Source organism: Nothoprocta perdicaria, unplaced genomic scaffold (assembly GCF_003342845.1).
Source record: "Nothoprocta perdicaria isolate Ctin4 unplaced genomic scaffold, notPer1 scaffold_29, whole genome shotgun sequence".
NCBI lineage: Eukaryota > Metazoa > Chordata > Aves > Tinamiformes > Tinamidae > Nothoprocta > Nothoprocta perdicaria.
The window spans coordinates 4,340,945-4,362,468 of NW_020455521.1; the positions used below are offsets into that span (position 1 = coordinate 4,340,945).

General features: G+C 43.7%; 2 protein-coding genes across 10 annotated transcripts in view; both read right to left on the reverse strand.

Annotated features, from left to right (window-relative positions):
• Positions 1 to 94, reverse strand: part of MND1 (meiotic nuclear divisions 1) — a 34,748-nt gene extending 34,654 nt beyond the window's left edge. Inside the window, exon 1 of the mRNA XM_026041707.1 lies at positions 42 to 94. Within this exon, the coding sequence (XP_025897492.1) occupies positions 42 to 44 (3 nt within the window). The 5' untranslated portion in view covers positions 45 to 94. The remainder of the gene's footprint in view (positions 1 to 41) is intronic.
• Positions 95 to 3,922: 3,828 nt separating this feature from the next.
• The window catches only part of TRIM2 (tripartite motif containing 2), a 97,610-nt gene continuing 80,008 nt past the window's right edge, over positions 3,923 to 21,524 (reverse strand). For all 9 annotated transcript variants that reach the window (XM_026041680.1, XM_026041679.1, XM_026041677.1 and 6 more), the window contains 6 exons: positions 19,231 to 19,334; positions 17,825 to 17,992; positions 11,298 to 11,466; positions 9,533 to 9,603; positions 6,996 to 7,136; positions 3,923 to 5,909 (listed from right to left, as the gene is read on the reverse strand). In XM_026041680.1, coding sequence (XP_025897465.1) covers positions 5,757 to 5,909; positions 6,996 to 7,136; positions 9,533 to 9,603; positions 11,298 to 11,466; positions 17,825 to 17,992; positions 19,231 to 19,334 — 806 coding nt within the window. In that variant the 3' untranslated portion in view covers positions 3,923 to 5,756. The remainder of the gene's footprint in view (positions 5,910 to 6,995; positions 7,137 to 9,532; positions 9,604 to 11,297; positions 11,467 to 17,824; positions 17,993 to 19,230; positions 19,335 to 21,524) is intronic.

The window sequence follows — 21,524 nt, forward strand, 5'->3', positions numbered from 1 at the left end:
GCGGTGCCCGGGGCCGGTGCGGGGTGAGCGCAGCCGCTTACCATGTCGCCTGCGCCCGGCGGCCCCTCGCGCTGCGGCGCCGCCCGCGGGGAAGAGGCGGCCGGGAGGGAGGAAGGGAGGGAGGGAAGGCGGCGGCCGCCGCGCAGCCCGCAGCGCCGCCTGCCGCCGCCCCGCGAAGGAGGAAGCGAAGGAGGGAGCGGCGCTGGGGGGAAACGCTGCAAACGGCGGCGGTGCGAGCGGGCGCGGCAGCGAGACGCCCGCGGGCCTGGAGGAGGGCACTGGAGAGGCGCGCGGGAAGCGGCCCTTCCCGAAGGCTGCGGCCCTTCCCGAAGGCTGCGGCGTGAGCAGGGCAGCTGCGGGGCTGCCGGCACGCGCCCGCCGCTCGCGGAAGCGGGAGCTGGGTGCCGGGCTGCGCGCCCACGGCCTGTCACCGGCAGCGAGCGAGCCGCTCTGGCTGCGGGGGACCTCAAGATACACGCAACCATTTTGGCCGTACCCTGCTTACGAAATACCTGAGAGATCGCGCCGTCATTTTTGTGCAGAACACAACTATCTCGGGAAGGCAAAAGGTGGAAACTGGCTGTTTACGGCCACATTTTCCTGGTAAACAGCAGTGTTTCCCATTCTCCACATCTTGCCTGTCTGATTTTGCTTGTTGTCACAGGGAGCTTTTGCTGTAATACAGGCCCAAATAAATCCCCTTGTATAATGCTGAACTTGGGAGCAGATATACAACATACTGCAGTAAATTCCACACCAGAAAGCGCTTTTCTGAGGCTCAGTGAAAAACAGTGTTGTGGTAAGGTTGTCTTCAGGAAAAAGAAAGGCCTCAAAGCCCAGCTGCTGTAAGAATCTCTTCTTATGTGAGTTCCCAATCACGTTGATTCTCAAAAGAATTCAGCTTTGGAGAGTTGACCAGCAACCAGGAAGACAAAGCCACGGTCTAAAAGGAAAGTTAACATGGGCTGAATGATCGCTCGTGTAGTTAGGGCTGGGCTGAGCTCCCCGGCCAGCTCCTTTGGCTTCCCGCAGTTTCCATGTGGTTTCCTGCAGCAGCAGGTCCCGGGAAGCCAAGGCCCTCGCCAAAGGGTCCTGCRGTTCCACAACGCAACGAAAACTCCCGTGACTCCTCATCCCAGCACCGCAATGGCCGTGACCCTGGCCTGGACTTCAGGAGGACGGGAGAAGAGGACGATGTTCCGGCTGCCCATCCCCTTCCCAACAAGGACCCATGGCTCTCTTTCCTCTGCCTCTACATGCAAGTTAGACACCCATGAAACAGTTACAGGATTCCTGCCTTGTGACCTATGGAATCCAGGTTTCCTTTCGGAAACAAATCCCCACCTCTCTGCATTACTGGGATATTTTTAGGGACAGTAAATATGAGGCACATGAAAAATAAATCCTCCACCATGAGAATAACAGAGGAAACAAGCTTTATTATTTGAAATTTTGTGCGTGGTAAAGGTACATATTTGACTCTGGTTTGCCTACATTTCCAAGACAGTAAATTTTGTTTTTTTATCATCGGCTAAAGCATTGAAAATACCGTGGCACACATGAAGCTAAAACTACCCCCCCACACACAAACACTTCGATGCACGTCTTTGATCCTTGACCTTAAGGAGGCAAAGTTTGTATTTAGCCTCCCTGGGGTTAGAAAGGAAGGAAAAATAGAAAAGAAAAAGAAGAAAGGAAGAAAAACAAGTGGCAAAAATATTTCCTTATCAGTTTTCAGACAGTGAAAGACATACACGTACACTAAACATATGGAATTGACACAGATGGAATGTACAAAAACTTCTTAAAAAGATAAAAAAAAAAAAGAGACAGAAAGACGGACTCCCGGAAGAGGCCAGCTCCAGTGTGTCAGCTGGTAAAGATGCCTAAGCCAGGGGCAGTGCAGGAGCATTCCCGTGTCCTGGTGCCACAGCAGGAGTGCCGGGCAAGGCCGTGTCGCTCCCCAGCATCACGCGAGGGCTGCACCCCCATCACAAGCACCACCGCCACGCGGGCACCCGCCGGCTCCAGGGCACGCGGACCTCTCGCGCGCACACGCTCCACGACCACGCCAAAGCAATCCCTGCGCACCGTTTCCGGAGAAGGTTTTCAACATACATCACGACTCCGTGACGAGCTGTCACCCACCACTGCAGGGCCCTTCTCTCTAACAAACACGACATCTTGGGCACTTGTAGTTCTCAATATGGCAACACTAGATCCTTAGTTATAAAAAATATTGACGTAAAGTTGAAAGCCCTCTAGCTTTTACAGAACAGTATCTACCAATAAATAGCTCTCCATCTACATTAAACAAACACTTCCCTTAGGCCATTTTCATTTTGTTTTTCAACTATGCTGCTATTTCAACCAGTGTAAAATCCCCCCACTGTTTGCATTGGATTTAACTAAATGGATCTTTTTATCGTATTCAAGAAAWAACAAAAATACAGTTGGCTAGTTTGTCCTAAAATACCCCAAATTACACAAACTCTGATAACCTTTTGAGATGAGTTTTGAGCTGGAGATCAGTTAAATGGTGCAYGCCCCTTCACCGTTCAAGCTGTGCCACTGGCCAGTTAGCATTCCCRGGAAGTTGGGGGACATTGGATTATACCTGAAATTTAGGCATTCGGTGCCCATAAAGCCTTTAGTAGATGCTAACAGCTCAGTAAAGCAAGTAGTGCAATTCTCACGTTCCCTTAACGAGATGCAGAAGGAATCTGTCAGTTTTCGAGACGAGGGTTGCTGCTTTGGTCGCTCCCTGTGAGTTCTGTAAGCCAGGCATTTTAGCCAAGTTGGCTTCAGAAGCACCCTGTAAAAGCAGTGCCTTTCCCAGGCTCTCTGTGCCAGGCACACAAGGTCARCCTTTGCAACCAGGGAATGCCCTGGACCACTGAATTCCCAATTGTAATTGGCAGCATTTGCAAGGGGGAATTCCAAATTAGTGCCCTTTTTCAGCTGCAGCGAGTGCTGCTCTGGTGATCATGGCTGAAACTGCAATGAGATGAAGAAAAAAATCCCTTCAGTTTTAGGAAGGGCCCCCATCCTCACTAGTGTCTGTTAGTTTGGGTGCCGGGGGGTTGTGTGGAGAGTTCCTCATTTCATCAGGATGCAGTGGGCAGCGCTTAGGGAAAATGAGGACTCCCCCTGAGTCCAAGAGGGACAAAACCTTTTGCAGGAAAACGTACACATGGACTAGTGTAGTCCTAGGTGTGGGTTTTGACATAGAGCTGAGGGTCTGGTTCCTGTGGTCCTCGGAATTCCTGGCGGTGGAGGATTTGGCCTTRTTTCTTGTGTGGAAACCATTCAAGTTCAGTAAAATACTGTTACAGAAACCCAAATCTGGAACCCAAGTTGATTAATAGTACCCATAACTAACAGCAAGAGCACACTTCTGGTCTGCTTTTAACAGGCTACCTCAGAGACTCTGTGCAACATTTTTTCTCCCTTAATAAATACAGTGAAAATGTTACCTATCCTTTTCATTGATAAATACATAATTTAAGGGCCTTTAAGTCAGAAACTCTACGTGTGTCAGAAGGTTGGTTCGTAAGGACACTTACTAGACAATTATTTGATGGCCATAAAATTAGATTTGCAGTTTCACAAAACTTTGAGAGGACAGTATTTTATGCAATAAATACTGAGGTGACTCTGTCTCCTTCAGAATCTTAGGACAAACTCACTTCAAGCAGAAGATACTTTGTTCTCTTTGTAATAACAGACTTGATTTTTTACATTTCGAAAATATTACCACCAGCTTCTTAGCCACGTTGTATGGTCCAAACCACAAGCCTTTTACACAAAACAATTATTCCAATGAAGTAATGACAATTGTCTTGAAAAAGACATTTACAGACAAAAAAATTGTCTGTAAAATCGGTTCTATAAGCAAAAAATAACATGGGAAACAGAAGGAAATATTTCTAAGAAATAGYAATTAAGAACAAACAAAATAAACCAGACAAACTCCACATGTATGAATTTCAGAGTCTGCATTTTCACAAGTCAAACACATCTTTACAGAAAATCATTAGCTTTTCCTCAAATTCATTGAAACCATCTTAACCTTTTAGAAATAAGACAAATATTTATAACAAGTAATCTCACAAAAATTTCTTCCAGTTTTGCAGACATGCTTAAAATACTGCCCTGGTCCTGGTGCAATGTCCTTGTGTTTAAACTCCCTAAAAAGTAGAAAAGAGAGATTCTTCTTCCCAGACTATTTCAGGCATCGGCAGCAGGCCAACCAGCTCCTTAGGTGAGGTCTAAGAGTAAGCACCACTCTGGGTTAGGTTATGGTAGCAATACATCTTTGACCAGCAGGTTTAGAATTAAYAATAAAACCAATGCTATTTTAAAAAAGACAAGTAAATAATTAAAAAAACACATTAAAAATAGAACCAAGTAATATGATTGTAACATGATGTCCAGTTAAATTAGTATTTCAACAAAGAACATAGTAGAGATATCCGGCAGGAAGAGGAAGGGACATTTTTCAGAGTACTGCCATTATCAAATGGCATACGTATGTTCCACTTTGCTGAAATAACCTACATTTACTTTGTTTTTGCATCCATCAGCCATACATACATACAWACAAACAAACAAACAGGAATAAATCTTGCAGTCCTTATTTTGTTCTCTAACAAAATTCCCTTGGTGAAGGACTTTGGGAATTGGTTCAAATTCATTCTTTCTCATAATGTATTTTTTTTCCCCTCATGTTAAAAACAAATAGCTTTGGTAACCCTTGGCTTTCTTATACAACCCCTGTTAACCACAGTCCCTTTGGTTGTATAACGTAGGTCCTCCATAGGGGTACCTCTCTGGCTTTCTGTCCTGTGAGATGCGGCATCTTATTTGTTCATACAATGAGTTGCCTTGAGGAGATATGGCAACAAACACATACAGAAGAGTGGCACACACGAGGTTAATTGAGCTGACATTGTAATAACCCTGATCCTAATGAACTAGGTTGGTGTCAAAAGGTCTGTCGTTCTACAGAAATTCAGCTCTCGCTAATGCATCTTTACAATTAAGGTTTTCCAGAGCTTTAGAAATGTCAGGTCTCTGCAAAGTCCTTACAGCACATTAAGCAAGAGGAGGAGTGAAAAATAAGCACATGGAACGATCCTTCATTCACCCCACACGATGAGGGAATTTGCATTGATTCTCATAGTGCTGAACGTCGAGCTGAGTTAGGTGTGATGGTTCGAGCTAGACGGATTTTGCATGACTTAGCGTTATACCTGTGCTAAAAGGACCTACTTGTTAGAGTTATTAAGACTGAAGAATGTTAAAAGTGTAATACCTACCATGATAATCAGATCTAGATTTCCAGGATAATGCATAACAATGACACTTCTTTTCAAATTTGGAAGCTCTAAACAGGAGCTACCCTTTGCAGTCTTCAAAAAGCTTTGGGGATTTTTTCTCCCCCCCAAAATTCTCATATGCCCAATTAGTTAATTCCAGTTCCATAAGCTGCAGCCTGTGTTTAATATCACATTGTCCTTATGAATTCAGCTAAAGAGGATTCTGTGTGTTAACCCAAGAAAAAGTTCAGTGAGGAACATGAGAGGTGCAAGTYCTATGTAAACAAGGTAAGTTTGGAACTTAACACGAGAAGCCCGTAAGAGACTCCTCCGTTATCATAAACAAACTCATTGCAGTAGGAGACACCCTGCGTTGGCCCTCCGGGACCAGTCTTTCCTTAGGGAGGGATGCTGATCCGGCTCCRGAGCTCACGGTTACTGTAAGTATCGATAGACCTTGAAGCAGTGATTCCCAGAGTCTGCAACTACCACGTGGCCGTCTGAAGTGAGGGCCAGACCTTGGGGGCCATAAAGGGGGTCAGCAGAGGTGTTGATGTAGGATAAAAACGATCCACTTCCATCAAAAACCTTTGAAGGGGAGAAAGCACACAAGAAATGTTAGGAGTAAGAAAAATAGTGGACAAAATTCTGTTTTCAGTTATACTGTTATAATTCTACTTTCTGAAGCTGTTGGCACACACTAGAATAAACAAAGGTAGAAGCTGATCTGCTGTTTTCATAATATGTGAATGTATATGCAAATATATTTCCATATTAAAAATAACTTAAGGCAACCACAGCCTTTTTCAAGAATTAAGCATACAATAAAATAACAATAAAAAAACACATCAGTCGCTCCTTGCTCTAAAAATAACCAACTGTGAGAAAYCAAACTTCACCAGGAGCTCAGTCAACACCCTGTCTTCCTAACAAACACGGCTGTCGTGGCTAGTGTGACTCTCCTAGGTTCCCACACAGAGAAAAACAGCATTTGTTTTGACTGCTGACAATGGGCCATGAGAACAACTCATCAGCTCACTCGTGTCTATATTCAGTGAAACTAACATGTAAGGTTATTTGTTTATTAATATTCTYTGGCAAGTGAGGAGGGACTTTGTGATTAGCACTTGAAAGATGAAAAGACTCAACTCTAACAACATGAAAGCAGAATATTCTCTCAGCATTTAAAAGATGATGATAAAAATCTGCTGCATTTGCCTCAGGGTCTGAACAGATCACTGGCTTTTTTTTTTTCTTTTTTTTTTTTTTTTTTTTTTTTTTTTTTTTTTTTTTTATTTTTTTTTTTTTTTTTTTTTTTTTTTATTTTATTTAATGTTTTCTACCACGTCTCCAATCTTCGTTATGGTGATTATAGATTACTATGGTCTCAGCAGTGTCTATAAGTCTCCCAGGTTCTAATAGCTTCTGGGGAAATGTTTGGAGTCAAAAGCCTCCAAGCGCCAGTAAAAATCAGACTTGTTAGCAGTCACAAGGAGAAGACCACAGTCTGACACCACCTCTCCTAAAAGCAGACAGAGCAGCAAGGAGAYGTACAAAGAACTGCAAAAAAACCCACACACGGCTTCTACTGCTGCTAGTCTGCTTCTTAGGAAAACTGGTCATCAATTCACTGAGTTTCCTAATCAAGCACCTTCGAAAAATGCAAATGTCTACCTGTATCCTGCTGTTTCCCCAATCTGCTACAATAATATTTCCATTAGAATCTACAGCTACTCCAGTTGGTGCGTTAAATTGTCCATTTCCTTCTCCATTTGATCCAAACTTTAGTATGAATTCTCCCTCTTGGTTAAATACCTGTATGGATTAAAAAAAATATATAGTATTATGTCAAATATTCCTAATCATCTACTACTACTTGACCTATTAACACAACTGGGAACTGAGAGTTCACAGGAACAACCTCACACACATATACCTCCTTCTAAGGGTGGGTATTTCTCACATTCACTCATTTTAGGAGTGCTTAGCAGAGTGATAAAYTTAATTTGCAAACAAAAGCAAGTAAGCTTGGAGCAAGGGTCACTTATATCCACATTTCCAAATAGTTCACAATTTACCATTTTGCTATGTTTAAGCACTTGAAATCTTTATGAAATTTTGAGTTATGAAGAAGACAGAACATCAGACAAGAAAAGAGTGCAGAATTCAGCATTCTGCCCTCCGTGTGGGTCGTTCAGCAACTGCATCTGCTGTGATGGTGGATGTCAAGTTCAGACAGCAGAAAATGGAATCAACCAAGGAATGTTCTGTCAGCGATCGAGACACTGCTGTGGCCAAGTGACAGAGGACAGACAATTCACAACACATCGTAGCTTTCTGCATCACTTTGGTCCATCCTGGGCTCAGGTTCAGCTGTACCACAGGGTCCAAAGGGCATTCTTAGCCTGTGGCCTGCCCAAGGAAACACAAGGATCTGAGAAGTGCTAAGCGTTCCCTGAAGTGCTCAGACAGCAGATGTGCGGAAACCATCCTCTTCCAGAATACCCAAGGGGACCAAGTTATTTGGGGTGGGAAGGGAAATTATGCTGGTGCCTCAAATGATGAAAAAATGTGCAAAGAGGTCAACTGAGAAAAAAAAGCACAGAAAGATGCTCACTCTCTTCATGGGTTATAACGTGGATGGTCACTGAGAGAACAAGGGAGAGGCCTGCACCGATTTTCCACAGGGGATGCGTGAAGGATGAACRTGATTGGAGGTTGAAAGGGCAGAGAGGAAAAATTTGCCAAGTGATGATGTTTCATTCAAAGCAGAAGAGGTTTGGGAAGCCGTCACAGCGACCTGAGGGCCCAAAACTTACTCTCTGCTTTCTCCCACTACTATCTAGAAAAAGATAATGGGCCTCATCCAGTGTGAAAATAACTCTCCAAAACATACACAATTATCTGGATTTGTATTAGAGAACACTATAAAAATAAGAAGCTTTTCCAGTGAGAACCAAATTGGAACAAATAACATTTTTATCCCACTGAGTCAGCCCAGAGACAGATGGGAACGCTCTGTTCTCATTAGAGATGGAGTAATGGTAACTGGACTAAGATGCCACACGTCTTGCAGCTCTGCACTCGCTTTTGTTCCTGTAGGTTGCCCTCATTACAGGCTCTCCCCAGGCGCTCTTGTTAGCGCAGGAAGCCCTGTTGGCGAGGGGGTAATTTATGGATTCAGGGGCCTCCTGCTGCTCTCCCACGTAAACACTCCTGCTCAGGGCTCCTTTCTTTGTTGTAACCCAGCCCGCATGAACTGCCACTTCCTCTCCAATCCCGAAGGCACAGATAAGCAAGGTCACCATTCAGAAGCGAGATGATTCAAGGCCAGCATCGCGTCTGCCGCGGATGGGGGTCAGCATTGCAGTCACGGGTGCCGCCGAGGGGCCTGGGGCATCGCTCAGGGRCARCCCACTGCGTGCACCRGCTCCCCGATGGACGGATGGMTGGACGGACAGGGAGCTGCACGTGCTGCAAGCCCCACGCACAGGTGGGTAACAGCTTCCGCACGGCCCCTCGCTCCCTGACACACACGCACGAGGAACAGGGCTTGCCCCAGTTCTGATTTGCTACTGGGGCAAACAAATACACTGGTGTATCCCCCCAGGACTGTGTAACGTGCTTGGAGTCTTGAGGACCTTCCGTAAGGGTGAGGCCAGTTCTGCTCGGTGCAGGGGTCACTGAGTGAAAACTGACAGTCTGTGTCACACACACACGTGTTAAAACTATTGGGTTTAAACAGATCCAGTAATCTTAAACCTACAAAGAYGCAACTAACTTCACTTTGTTATACTTGTATTCAACTAGAGGTGRGGGAAGGTTTTCCTGAAAAAAATCTAAAACGGGTATCAGACTTTCTTAAAATAAGGAGGAGCATATGGGCAAGTAACAGGGTTAGCAGAGGGTTCATAGCAAGTCAGTTGGTATTATAGGTCTCAGCTACAAGTTATGGTTTAATCAGTTGAATTACAGAACACCATGGGAGCACCAAAGCCAACTAATTATATCTCCATTGAGCAATGTGCTGCCTGCAAAGGTCTCTGAACACAGAGTCCTCATGTGGAAAATCATCTTTTGTATCAGGCCTCATTGCTATACAGCATTACCTCTCCTTTTTTTTCTTAACAATCTCTTTGTTTTTTGCTGCCCCCCAGGGAAGAAACATGATAAAACAAGAAGCTTTCCAAACAGGCATTAAATGACAGTACCTTGACAGAATGGTTATGAAAATCTGTAACAATAATTTCATTGTTGCTGTTTACAGCTGCAAAATGAGGACCTGCAATGCAGAAGAAGAAAAATTATACTATTAAATCAAAAGCATTGCTTAAATATAAAAATTATTCAGCYTGTCAGAAGTTTATGGTTGACTTCTGATCAATAATGGTCAAATTGGGAATGCCAGTTTTAAATCCAAAGAGCTTTTTATTCCATGTTTCAAAAGGTCAACATGTCTTTTTGAAAACATGGATCATTTTGTTTTCARTCCTTCAGCAGACAGTGTTATCAATCAGCATTGGTCAGTCCTTCCGCTCCCATATACAGATGACCATATAAATATTTATAGACTCATTAACAAGACAAAACAGGTAGTGCTTAGGGATRCATTTGTACACCTATTGAAAAGAGTTTTCAAAATATAAAGTTTTAAAAGAAAACATCCATGCTTTGTGTATTTACTTCTCACAAACATTTCAGCAAACAAATTTTGGTACAGACATAAGTTAGTTTCTTCTAAGTCAGCTTCTAAGAGTCTGAGAAACAGTTATGAATATCCTTAGGAGAAAATGTTCATTTTTTTGTTTCGCTTTTTATATTGAACTATGTGAACAAGCTGAGTAAAACRTGAGTTGTAACCTGAAAACAGACARGAACCTGCTCAACAGACATGTCCCTCTTTTGACTTGCTAAAATCAGAATGAATCAGGCTGCAGTTTCCACAGCAGAATACAGAATACAAAAAGGGTGAAAATCTTTGCACTCAAATCTTCATGTAAAGACAATTCACCTGCTTTAAGCAGTCTGTCACCAAGACGATATGATACTTTCCTCAAAAATACTATTACAGAGCACACGTGTTTTCATGAGGTATTAAAAATTTTTAAATGAAGAAAAGGGGGCATAGGCAGAAAACTTTGGTGACATTTAGCTGTGTTGAAGCCAAAGCTCTCATAAAAGTCATGCTTGTGTCACACACGTTGCAAGAGACCTCAAACAAGATTCGAGCAGTGTACAGCTACMGCTCATCCTCCTTCGTGCTATCAGGGCATCAGACCAACTTATACTGCCTCATTCAAAGTGACCAAACACCTGCAAAGTGATGTGCTTAGCTGATTTGGCAACTTCATTTCCAATTCTGAAAGCACGGATATTTACACAAAATATGTATCGTTTTTTACCTAATTTCTGAATTACCTAATTACCTAAMATACCTAATTCCTTGTTCTTACTGAATTGCACCACGGGCAAGCACTCAGTTAAACACATAGGTGGCAATTTCCCCAAACTGTCTTTTTCCATATGCATAACTCTGTCTTCCTGATATTAATCTTAGCACTGTCATATTATGCATATTTTCTAATAAGATGATGCTACTTAGGGCATTCCTTACTGGGTATACGATCCCTGGAAACACAAGCACTGTTTATTAGCATTTACAGATGATGTATAGATTACAAACCATTTCTAAAATGCTATTTAAGATCAAAAGGTCATTGAGTATTAACCTGAAACCCTTCCAAGAACAGAGAGGTGGATAAGCAGGCTGGCTACAGCTACGTTTGAAGAACAGAGCTTTCAGTCTTCCTCACTAGTTAAATAAATGGTGAATAGCCATACGTGTAATAGACCTCTCCTGCCTCCAGGAAAAGGACGAGTAGGATACGGCATCTCCAAAGTGCTCAAACACGAGGCAAATGTGAGCAGAAGAGGCAGGAAAAGGCGGGGGGGGTTACATATTACCAATCAGCATACCTGCAAACTGCTTGTCGCCGTTTCCTCGGCTCCCAAACCGGGTAACTATTTTCCCATTCGGCTGGAAGATGAACACGCAGCAGGCTTTGTTGTCCACCACTATGATGTGCCCATTGCGATCCACAGAAACACCTTTAGGACCCATGAGTTTTCCAGACCCAATTTTGGCCTAAAAGGGAAAGCACAAAACAGGAAAAAATGTTGACACAACAGAAATAAGTTTGTACAGCTCAGACACCTGCTGCAATATGGGAACACCGTGGGATGGAGTGAAATTGTGTGATCGGGASTTTGCCAGCAGAAGTCACTGCTTTTATCAGCTTTTTTCACACTTTGCCATTTTCCCTTCATCTGCAAAGAACGAAGGCTTTCTCCATGGCCATTGGCAGAGCAGAAAAGCCACCACCTCAGCAACTGAGGAATCCAAATATAGAGCTGAGGAGTAACACAACCATGGGAACTGTGTGCTTGTAAACCACAGCATGTGTCAACAACCATCACAAACGGTGTACTGCCTACAGGAGAGGCCAGGCTGGAGGTACCAGGAGGGAAAGCAGACACCAAGGGCCTCCGGATACCACCTTGCTGGTGAAAGCAGCCAGAGCTGCCTCTCCATGCAGCGAAGCGAGGTGGGATGTGGTAATGATGCTGTGTTCTGCAGCCTTTCTTGGGCAAACACGGCACCACGCAGCTCCCAAGCACTCTTGGAAGGAGTCTGAGCAGAGCTGATGCCCGGGTTAACCTCAGCACCTTCTGCCAGACCCATCTGAGATGTCAGATATTGTTTAGACGTATGAGGTGATGGTTGAAAACTACACGGGAGATAAGGCTGCGCTGGCAAGCTGCAAAGAAAGGCATCTTTGAAACACTGAAAAAACAAGGTTYGCTTCAGTCTTACATGCAATATAGGCCTTGTGACCACCAAAACCAGCTGCCAGTATAATTAGCGACAAGAAGGTAAATAATATTGCAGCAATGAAAAGCCTCCAGAGAAAACGAGGTGGATATCACATGCAGTGAGTTAAGCGGAAAGGTTTGAGAACTCTCCAAACAAATCAGAAAATGTAAGAAGCATAATGCCCAGACACTGAAATAAGCTACTTAGCCTATTCTGCATGTATAAATGGCTATGTATAACTTTATATAAACAGGCAATACATGAATGAGTGTATTTACACATATGATTAATCAGCATGCGTGTATGTATGTGTTATGACAGACTGACTGGAGACAGATGATTAGGCTAAGTTTTAGCCTTCCTCTCCTCTTCCTTCTCTTAGCTATTTTTCCTTTCTGCACCTAGACATGAGACTACTCAGCAAAATCTTGTGGTTTGAGTTTAGTTCACACCTGCTTTCTACTCTGGTCACCAACTGCAGATCGTTCTCCAGGATGAGGAGCTGTGGGAAACGCTCCGGACTGCACCTCAGGCCCTTGCAGATGAGAGCAGCGGGAGCTCGGTGGGAGGACGAGCTCGTCATTGATCTCACTCGCTGTAACCCCTACACTATTGGAAGCCTTGTCATCATTACGGTGATGAGTACAGTATAACTGAAAGGGGGTTGTGAACAGACTTTTTCCTCACCTGCAGGCGACTCCTGATTAAAAAACTGCAGCTAGAACAGAAGCAGCAAGTATTAGATGACTCTTTCTGAACACAGGATCTGCAAATAGCAGCTGCAGTCACAACAAGGCTTCTTCCAGAAGGGCACGAGTGGCCACCACCTGCCTAGGTAGGTGCTTTGATTGCTTCACAGAAAGCAGCATGAAGGGAAGGGGATATAAAAGTAAGAGCCATCAAATCCCACGCAGTCCAGGGCAAGCAAAGACTGGGGCAAAGCCTTGGCAGAACCGTGAGCTGTCCAGGCATCCCTCCACAAGATGATAGGATCAGCTCCCAAACTTACTCCCGTTTTGCACTGATTTGCTTTGTTTTCAGCCAGAGGCTCTAGAAACAGGTTTAACTACATAAAATCAGTTGAGTTTTGAGCTTTCAGCCAAGAAAGGGTTGTAAGAATAGCAACAAATTACTTGGGCTTTGGACTGTGGCAACTTGTCTTTTCTTCCCTTTGTGACGGGCAGATTTTGAAGCAGTTAAAGCTGAATCCAGGCTGAAATATCTGGTCGAAATACTTGGTGTCTGCCAGGCTATTTACTTCTCCAGATAGATCTGTCCATGTTGAAGTAATGGATCACAAAGCTGCCCAATCCTATAGTAATTTCTATAAATAAATAAGTAAATTCTATAGCCCATCCTGCCAACAGAGCCCATTCCTTTGGTAGAGAACACTGTTTCCTATTCCAAATCTGAATTTAAACCAAATAGATAGTAAAATGCACCTCAGTCCATGACTAACAACCTCAAGGTAGAAGAGGCTACAGGGCATGGAGAAGACCTATTACCTCCCTCCTACTAATTCTCAGGACGTTTCAAAGCCACCAGCCATGCAAATGCTTGAAGCAGCTCAACCAGCCCAAGTGAACGCCAGGCTCCTACTTCCCGGGGCGCTTTCCCAGCTGGAGCTGCGGGCGCAGACGAGGAGCCGTCACCCGAGGCTGCCGAGGGCCCTTGAGCTGCCTGCTCTCCTGCCCAGCTGCTTCAGTCTGCAGGACTCCAGGGAGCAAAGCCTGCAGCTGCGAGACTCTGCTTGGCTGCCATGCAAAGATCCTCCGTCTGTCCATGTTCAGGTATATACTTTATATATATATATATATATATATATATATATATATATATATATGCACTCTTGCAAAGAGCTGAATAGGTAGGCAAAAATCGCACAATCAAATCCCACCAAAATACCCTTGGGCAAATGATCAGAAGTGACTTTCTGCTCACCAGTGGAAAGATACGAGGAGACCCACAAAAATGCATTTGGGTTTGCACTGCAGCAAGGCAGGAAAACCATAAACCAAATGCAAATCAGAACATTTATTTCCTCTGGGGTTATTAAATGATGTTCCTGTCTTTCCTCCGGGATGCCCATGTGTTTGTCTGCTTGTGCATTGGCACCACCTCCTTCCCATCTTTCCAAAATGGAAAAATGACTCAGAGTCCTGAGTACAGTGTCTTCCTGCCCATATAAATACACATGAACAAAAATCATGAATAAATCATGTACTACACTAACAGGCACTCAGTGCTCAGAAGCGTAATAAAAATCACTATTCCTGGGCCAGGATTCAAAATACAATTTGAAGGCAGCAATAAAATATGCCCAGCTTGCAATGCTTGCTACTAAAATCTCTGTTTGCAACTTAGATCAAAATGTACCGATGACACATCACGGGGTAGGGCTGAACACATGCTTGGTGTATTTTTATTTCAGAAGGTTTCTTAGAATTACAGGTTTGATTATTTAGGACAGAACATTACAAAATCCAGTCACTCCTGTTAAGTATATATGAATGGAAGCATTCTCAGACTTTTCTGCCATTAGAAATGAATAAAATATAATGAATCATCTAATTGCTTGGTACAAATAATGTGTTCAAATGAATTCAGACAAGGACATTATGCCCCTCATTTTATAGTCTCCTATGAATGTAGATTTGTTTTCAAGAATGTGTTTATAAACTCAGCCTACTAGGGTGGAAAATATTGCACTGTGGGATATTCCCAGAGGTGAAAAAACAGGTAGCATATATATAAAATTTAAAGGCACTTTTTTTTTTTTTTTTTTTTTTTTATCGTGGTAGGTTTGTTAGGGCTTAAAGTTTAGATTCAACAACTGTCAGGAATTAATTTACAGGCTTTCAACACCCCTTTTTGACAATTTCTCTAGTGCGAAGATGCAGCTTTGTAGCACATTGCAACAACAAGCAACAAATGCATCTATCATCCATGTGACCGTGAATTCAGCTGGGGCCAGTCACCACGCTCCCCAGAATTATCTCTAAACATGCAACCAGCTTCAGGCAGCTCCCKCCTTAATTCTCTTAATGAGACCCGCCATAACAGCCTGCCAAATAAACCGCTTCCTTCCATCTTTTCCCACCACCTGGCTCTGGGCTCCAGCGGGCTGATAGGGGTCTTTCTTGGAAGCAATTCTTCGGGATTAGAAGGGAAGCGGTACCTCCTTGGCAGCCCCACGGTGCCCATCCTTCCCCAYCCCRCAGGGCAGCTCAGCGGYTCCGGCTGCCTCCCCTCGTCAGCCTCGCGTTGCCTCCTCTCYAACGAGGCCRTTTCGCAGTTTCCAAGTCATTTCCYGATGAAAGCAGCACTGCCTTTTACCTGCCTGTCACTCCATAGCCCCCGTGAGACCTGTGCCCTGGCCAGCACCAGAAGCCCCAGCTCCCCAGGCCCTGCCTGGCGCTTTGCTGTTCACAGCACGACGCAGCCTGTCGCTTCCAGACACTCCTGCTTTGGTGCAACCTTAGATTCAGGTTTGTCAAGCTCGACGTTGGGCAAGTTGTGCAGCCTGGAGAAAACCCCGTTTTGTCTCTGCTCCTGCCAGAGACCGAGGGAGGTGACACTTTCCTGCCTGGCACGGGGGCCTGCTGGGGTGCACCGGCCAAGCTCTGGGATCAGGCACATTCCCAGGACTGGCCCCAGGGGCAATTGCCTTCTGGCTCACATAACTACTGAAACGCTGCAAGGGGAAAGCAAGAGGAAGCTGATGCAGAACGAGGAGGACAGTGACAACAGCAGCCAGATGAAGCTCAGAGCAGGCCCTGACGGTGCTGGGTTAACAGGCATCCGCACCAGAGAGCACGGGCAACGTCCTGCAGCCCCGATCCCTCGCAGGAAACATGAGGGACCCTTTAYGGATCTCCCTGGGCCTCCTCCTACACCCTGCCCTGATTAACCTGACAAAGCCCCTCAGAGTCGCTGGCGCCAGCGGACAGAAATTGCATGGCTTTGCCCAAATTCCCACAGACATGGATCTGTTGCACCCTTGTCCTGTGCTTCAACTCTATGATTATGMCTCTTATCCACATATAAAGTATTTCTATAAATTTCTTCTAATTTCTATTTCAAATACACAGTTGCATTTAAATCTAAAAATWGTATTTTCCAATATAAGTAATGTATCATGTCCCATTTAATCAGTCTGGTCATAAGAGTTATAAAACCTGATTTATTGACTTAGATTAACCACACACACATTTGCCAAATATACATAGCTGTGATAGTCCAACAAAAACACTGACTAAAACAAAGCCAGGTCCTAGCCAGAGGAACTACTTTATTAYTTTTATTTTCAGTGCTTGTCTTCCTGATAGAAAGACACACAGGGCCCTGGCTCCTCTAGAGCCATATTTTTTCTCCAGAGTTGACACCATCCAAAATGCTGGATTTACATTCAGTCTGGWAAAGAAAACTAGCCCTCCATCCTCCATATCCAAATCAAGCCAGTTCAAATTAAAGATCTTAATGATTAAAGATCTTATGCTACATTCTGGTTACTGAGTTCTTGGATTCTTAACTCAATTAAATCTTGGCTTGGTTTTGGTTGCTAATGTCTTTGTTTCATTCAAGGACTTCATCCAAAAACAAGGTTCTGGGTAGCTGTGCATTTTGAAAACTGCTCTACAAGGAAAATCATGTGATCTTTGCAAGTGCAGGAAATTTATATAGATGCATTTAGCAGTTACATTGCCCATTTAGCTTCAAGCATACATAGGGTCTGGATACTACTCAAGTGTCCATTTCACAGAGAGGGGTCGGGGGGCTATGCCAGCAAAGCTGCCTGTTTGCTATAACCTTCATCATTTTGCAAACAGCAACCAAGGGAAGGCCATTTCTTGGGAGTTAATTTGGTTAAATGAGCAGCTCAGGAGCCTAATGGCCATTAAGCTACCAGAAAATGCCAAAGAGATGGTTCCCCTCCAACGTGGGATCCTAGAACTAAGCAACTATAGTGGAAACTTCCCAACAGGTCTCCCAACAAGAAGTAACCTGAAGCAGTATTTCATGGCTTTCAGTTTTTCCAGTGTCTGTCACCCARCATAAAACATTTCCTATCCCTGCTGCAGCACTAGGCTTCTTCTCCTTGCTCTTAGTACACACAGGACCAAGTGTAACTTATACACTTGATTTGTTGAAATGTAAGGAGTAAATAGAGGAAGTCACCAGTCTGCTACCTTATGTTTCTCTTCCATATATCACAAAAGAGCCTTATGTCCTCATAAGCTTTTAGTCTGTCTGTGTGCATCTATGTATACCTAAATATATACACACATTCATATATAATCAGAGGGCTAATAACGTGGAGGTTGTTGAACTAGTCCAACTAGACTCAGTTACATCAGTTAACTCGTACTGTAAGATGCAAGAAAGGGATCCAAGTACTTCATATGCAGCACTGCAGAATGGAATATATCACTATATGATGTATTGCTGACATCACAGCTGTGACCTCTTCCTATTGATTATATAATATGGCTGTGTCATGGGTTTCCACATCACAACAATAGAATCTGCTCAGTTACAATCTACACAATTTCTTGGAAAAAAAATCCATGAATATACATTCCAGTGTAGGATGGAGAGGGCTGGGGAGAGTTCACGTGGTAAAGCATACCTTAAATTTTCCATCCGATGAAAATATGCTAACCCATTTGTTATCGTAGTCAGCAATGATGATGTCCCCGCTGGGATGCACAGCCACCCCCGTGGGCCGCTGCAGCTGCCCAGGAGACCTTCCTCGTATGCCAAAACGGCTCTTGAACTGGCCATCGTTGGAAAATATCTGCAACACAAAACACTTGTTTTCAAACTAAGCCTTCCATAACAACATCGTCTACTTCTTGGAGCTTGTATGTTAGCAAGCAACAAATGAATGCTCTCAGGAAGAGAGAKGGGAACATGAAGTGCTTTTACACCATCCATATTTGAAAGTAACATATCTAATATCAGAAGAAGCCTCCACTTGAACCCTAACTTCATAATAAAGAAGCACTTACATAGCACTTTTTTCAATGAACTTTACAAATGTCAGTGAATTAAACTTCACAAGGTCCCCCTYGGGGAGTTGGAAGTGGTATGATTTCTGTATTAAAAGTGAGCAAACTGAGGCACAGAGTGATTTGGCCAAGGTCACACATCAACTGGATGGAAAAATCAAATGGAAAAGAAGGGAGTAGAACCTAGATGAGATTTGTAGCAACTAATTATTTGATTGTAGATAAATACTGGGCCATTTCCTTAGAAATGCTTTAGTCACCCTCAAAATCTAAGCGACCATGTGTGTCCTCCAGCTATTTAATCAGGCACCGAAGTTCCACATTGCAGTATGTGAGGCAACTAATGCATATTTAACTCTTGTCACTCTAAGAAGGTCTGGAAACAGTTTTTACTGCATGTGACTTTCTGGTTCCAACATAGTGAAGAACAAGCCTCATTCTGCTGCCTTGTTCACTGCTACCACATGGACGGCCTGAACAGTGATGACAAATTGTTAAGGGTGAAAAAGAATACATAGCAGCTTGATTTCCAGGTTACAGAAGCCAAGAAATCATCAATATCAGAGATGCTACCACATCAAAGAGAAGAGTTAATTTAGCAGAGCAAAAGTCACTCGAAAATGACATCTGCAAGTTTATTTGTGCATTTCCTTAGGAAACTACATTTGCAGCCCTGTGTTCTAGATCTATTTTGAAACACAGAAAGCATACAAGTGATAAGCTTACAATGYAGAGTGACATTTACAAAAAAGGCCTTTTTCCACATTATGGCATGTTTGTTTTCTTCAATCACTGCCAAACATAATAAGAAAGGGATATAACTCGGATACACACAGTAGATGTGCTGTAGATGTGAGCTACAGGTCAAGGAGATGGAGCAATAATAGATAACTAACAGGTTGGGCTTCCCTGTATATTCTACATCTGCTTGCAATGCATGAGGTTTGTCTTKCCCAGAGCCCAAAGGAAGAGGAGGAGGAGGGGAGAGGAACAGAGTAATGCAGAAAGCGGCGTATCCTCATACCTGCACACACTGGTTGTTACTGTCTGCTATTAATATTTTTCCATTTGTAGATGCAGCTACACCCTGAAGATTTGTAAACTCCCCTTTGTTTCTCCCTTTGGTACCTAAAGTTGGACAAAAAAACATAAATTGGGTTAGAGAGGACTAATTGGTTAGAACTGAAATGCAAATATATGCATGTATTACATCCTTGATCCCCATATTACTACTTTGAAGTATTTTTATCACTCTTATGGCTTCAAAGGACCATTTCAGTCACAGGTCACAAACAGATCCTTCCAAACACAAGCAGGCTCTTTGGTGCACAGATCATCCAAGCTGCTTCAAAGCGACTGCCTCTTTGGCCTTCAGAAATTAAGTTGTCTGCACAATCATCATCTTACTGGGGTGACAGGTGAGGTGGTTTTTTCATACGTGATGTTTTTTTTTAAAAATACAGGGTTTTAATTAATAGTATGAGAAGGCAATGAAATGGTGAAATGGGACCATACAAACAGGGAGTAAGATAAGAACCTGGATGGGCAGCAGGTGCTGAGTACTGGTACCTAAACCTATCAGTGAAGGCACAAAGCCGAGGTAAAATGTATGAGCGACGGTGTGGGACAGGGCATGTTCAAGCCAGGGMATTTTGCCTTCTGTTCATACACAGTTCTCATTCCCAGGCTGTAAAATCTCCCTCAGACAGGGATGTGTGAGGAAGAACTGGTTTTGAAGGATGGGAATGTATGGGCCAATAAAGACCAACACCTGAAGACTGAACATTCCTGTAATRCATGTATATGTATATGACAAAGAGTTTAGATATTTTATTTTGTACTGGTTTATAACAACTATGTAGAGAGGTCCCAGTTTTACTCAGGACAAATGCAACAGTGAATCATGGACCTGCAAATTCCAATGCAGGTATCACCCTGTTGGCTTAAGGGGACAAGAAGCCATAAAATTTCAATTTTCTCAAAAACTTTCATTACTTTTAGCTATCTCAGTACTTAGATGTTTGCTTTGAAGAGTTTCCAAGCAAACTGATGTTTTTAAAAGGTCAGTCCTACGTGGCAGGTCCAAGCTACACCYGGAGCACAGGGACAGTATCAAAATTCCTACCTTGCTTTTAAAGAAGGCTGASGGCTCCTCAGTGCTCCTCAGACAAGCCTACAGTTATGGTCTTGGACCAACAGAGTGTTCCATACTGAACAAAGAAGTTCCAACTTCTTTGGAAACAAAATAGCCCTGTAAACTGCTAATTCTGAGCCTTGGATGCAATGCTATTTTTCCTGGTAGAGTACTTTTACAAGCGGTCACTGGCTGCCTGTCAGAAATTAGCTGGTTTCAATACATGGCTTTAACTGCAAAGCCTGTATTCCATTTTAGTCTCTCCAAAGGAGGCWGGACCTTAATGACTAACGGCGCTCTACCGTGAACTGCTATAAAAGACTAGTACCAGCCCTAATTTGTGCTTAGCTTTAACGAGGGCTGGCTGTGCTCCGAGCAGCCGCTCCATGTGCTGTGCGGATGGACGCGRGCGCACGTTTCCCGGGAGCAGGTAACGCTTCCTTCCCTGCCCTTGGTGCTGAGACCTTGTCCCATTGTTCAGGCTTGTCCTCCCAAGCTCCGCGTGCTTCCACCCGCCCAGCAAGGCACATATGTCTCATTTGTCACATTGCAAGAGGCAAGTAAACATTACAGGCATGGCCAGCTATACACCAGTTATGTTACCCACTCCCGAGCCATTTCTGTGTGTCCTCCTAGTGAGCAGTGCCTGAGGGATGCACGCAGTACTTTTTTTTTCCACCATATGTTAATGATAGGTTTCCTTTTCGCCCTTCAGCCAAAGGGAAAGGATGAAAAGTGAGAAGCTTCTCYTTAATACTGAGAGGAAGGGAAACATTTGTTGGAAGAGAGGCAAGGAAACATTTTTTTGGAAGAAAGGCAGTGCAAGCTGGAGCATCTGGAACCAACTAGCACAAACATTCTCTCATGTGTGCTCTTTCCCTTAAGAAAAGTGTCCTTGAAAGCCAAGGAATCCCATTTCTCAAGATAAGAGAGCTCAGTATAAAAAGTTACTCGGAGCATGCTTCAGTGGGACCTTGTAAACATCTATCAAAGGAAAAATAGAAGACGTTATCCAAAAATACTACACTCACATTTCCCAATACAGTTTATAAACAGTAATCTATTAGCACAATTTATGGGTGAAATCCAGCCCAGCGCAATGACCTTGACACGGTGCAGCCATTCAACCCTTGACAGTTGTCCTACGTTGCACACTGTCCCCTCCACCGTGGGGCAAATTCTTC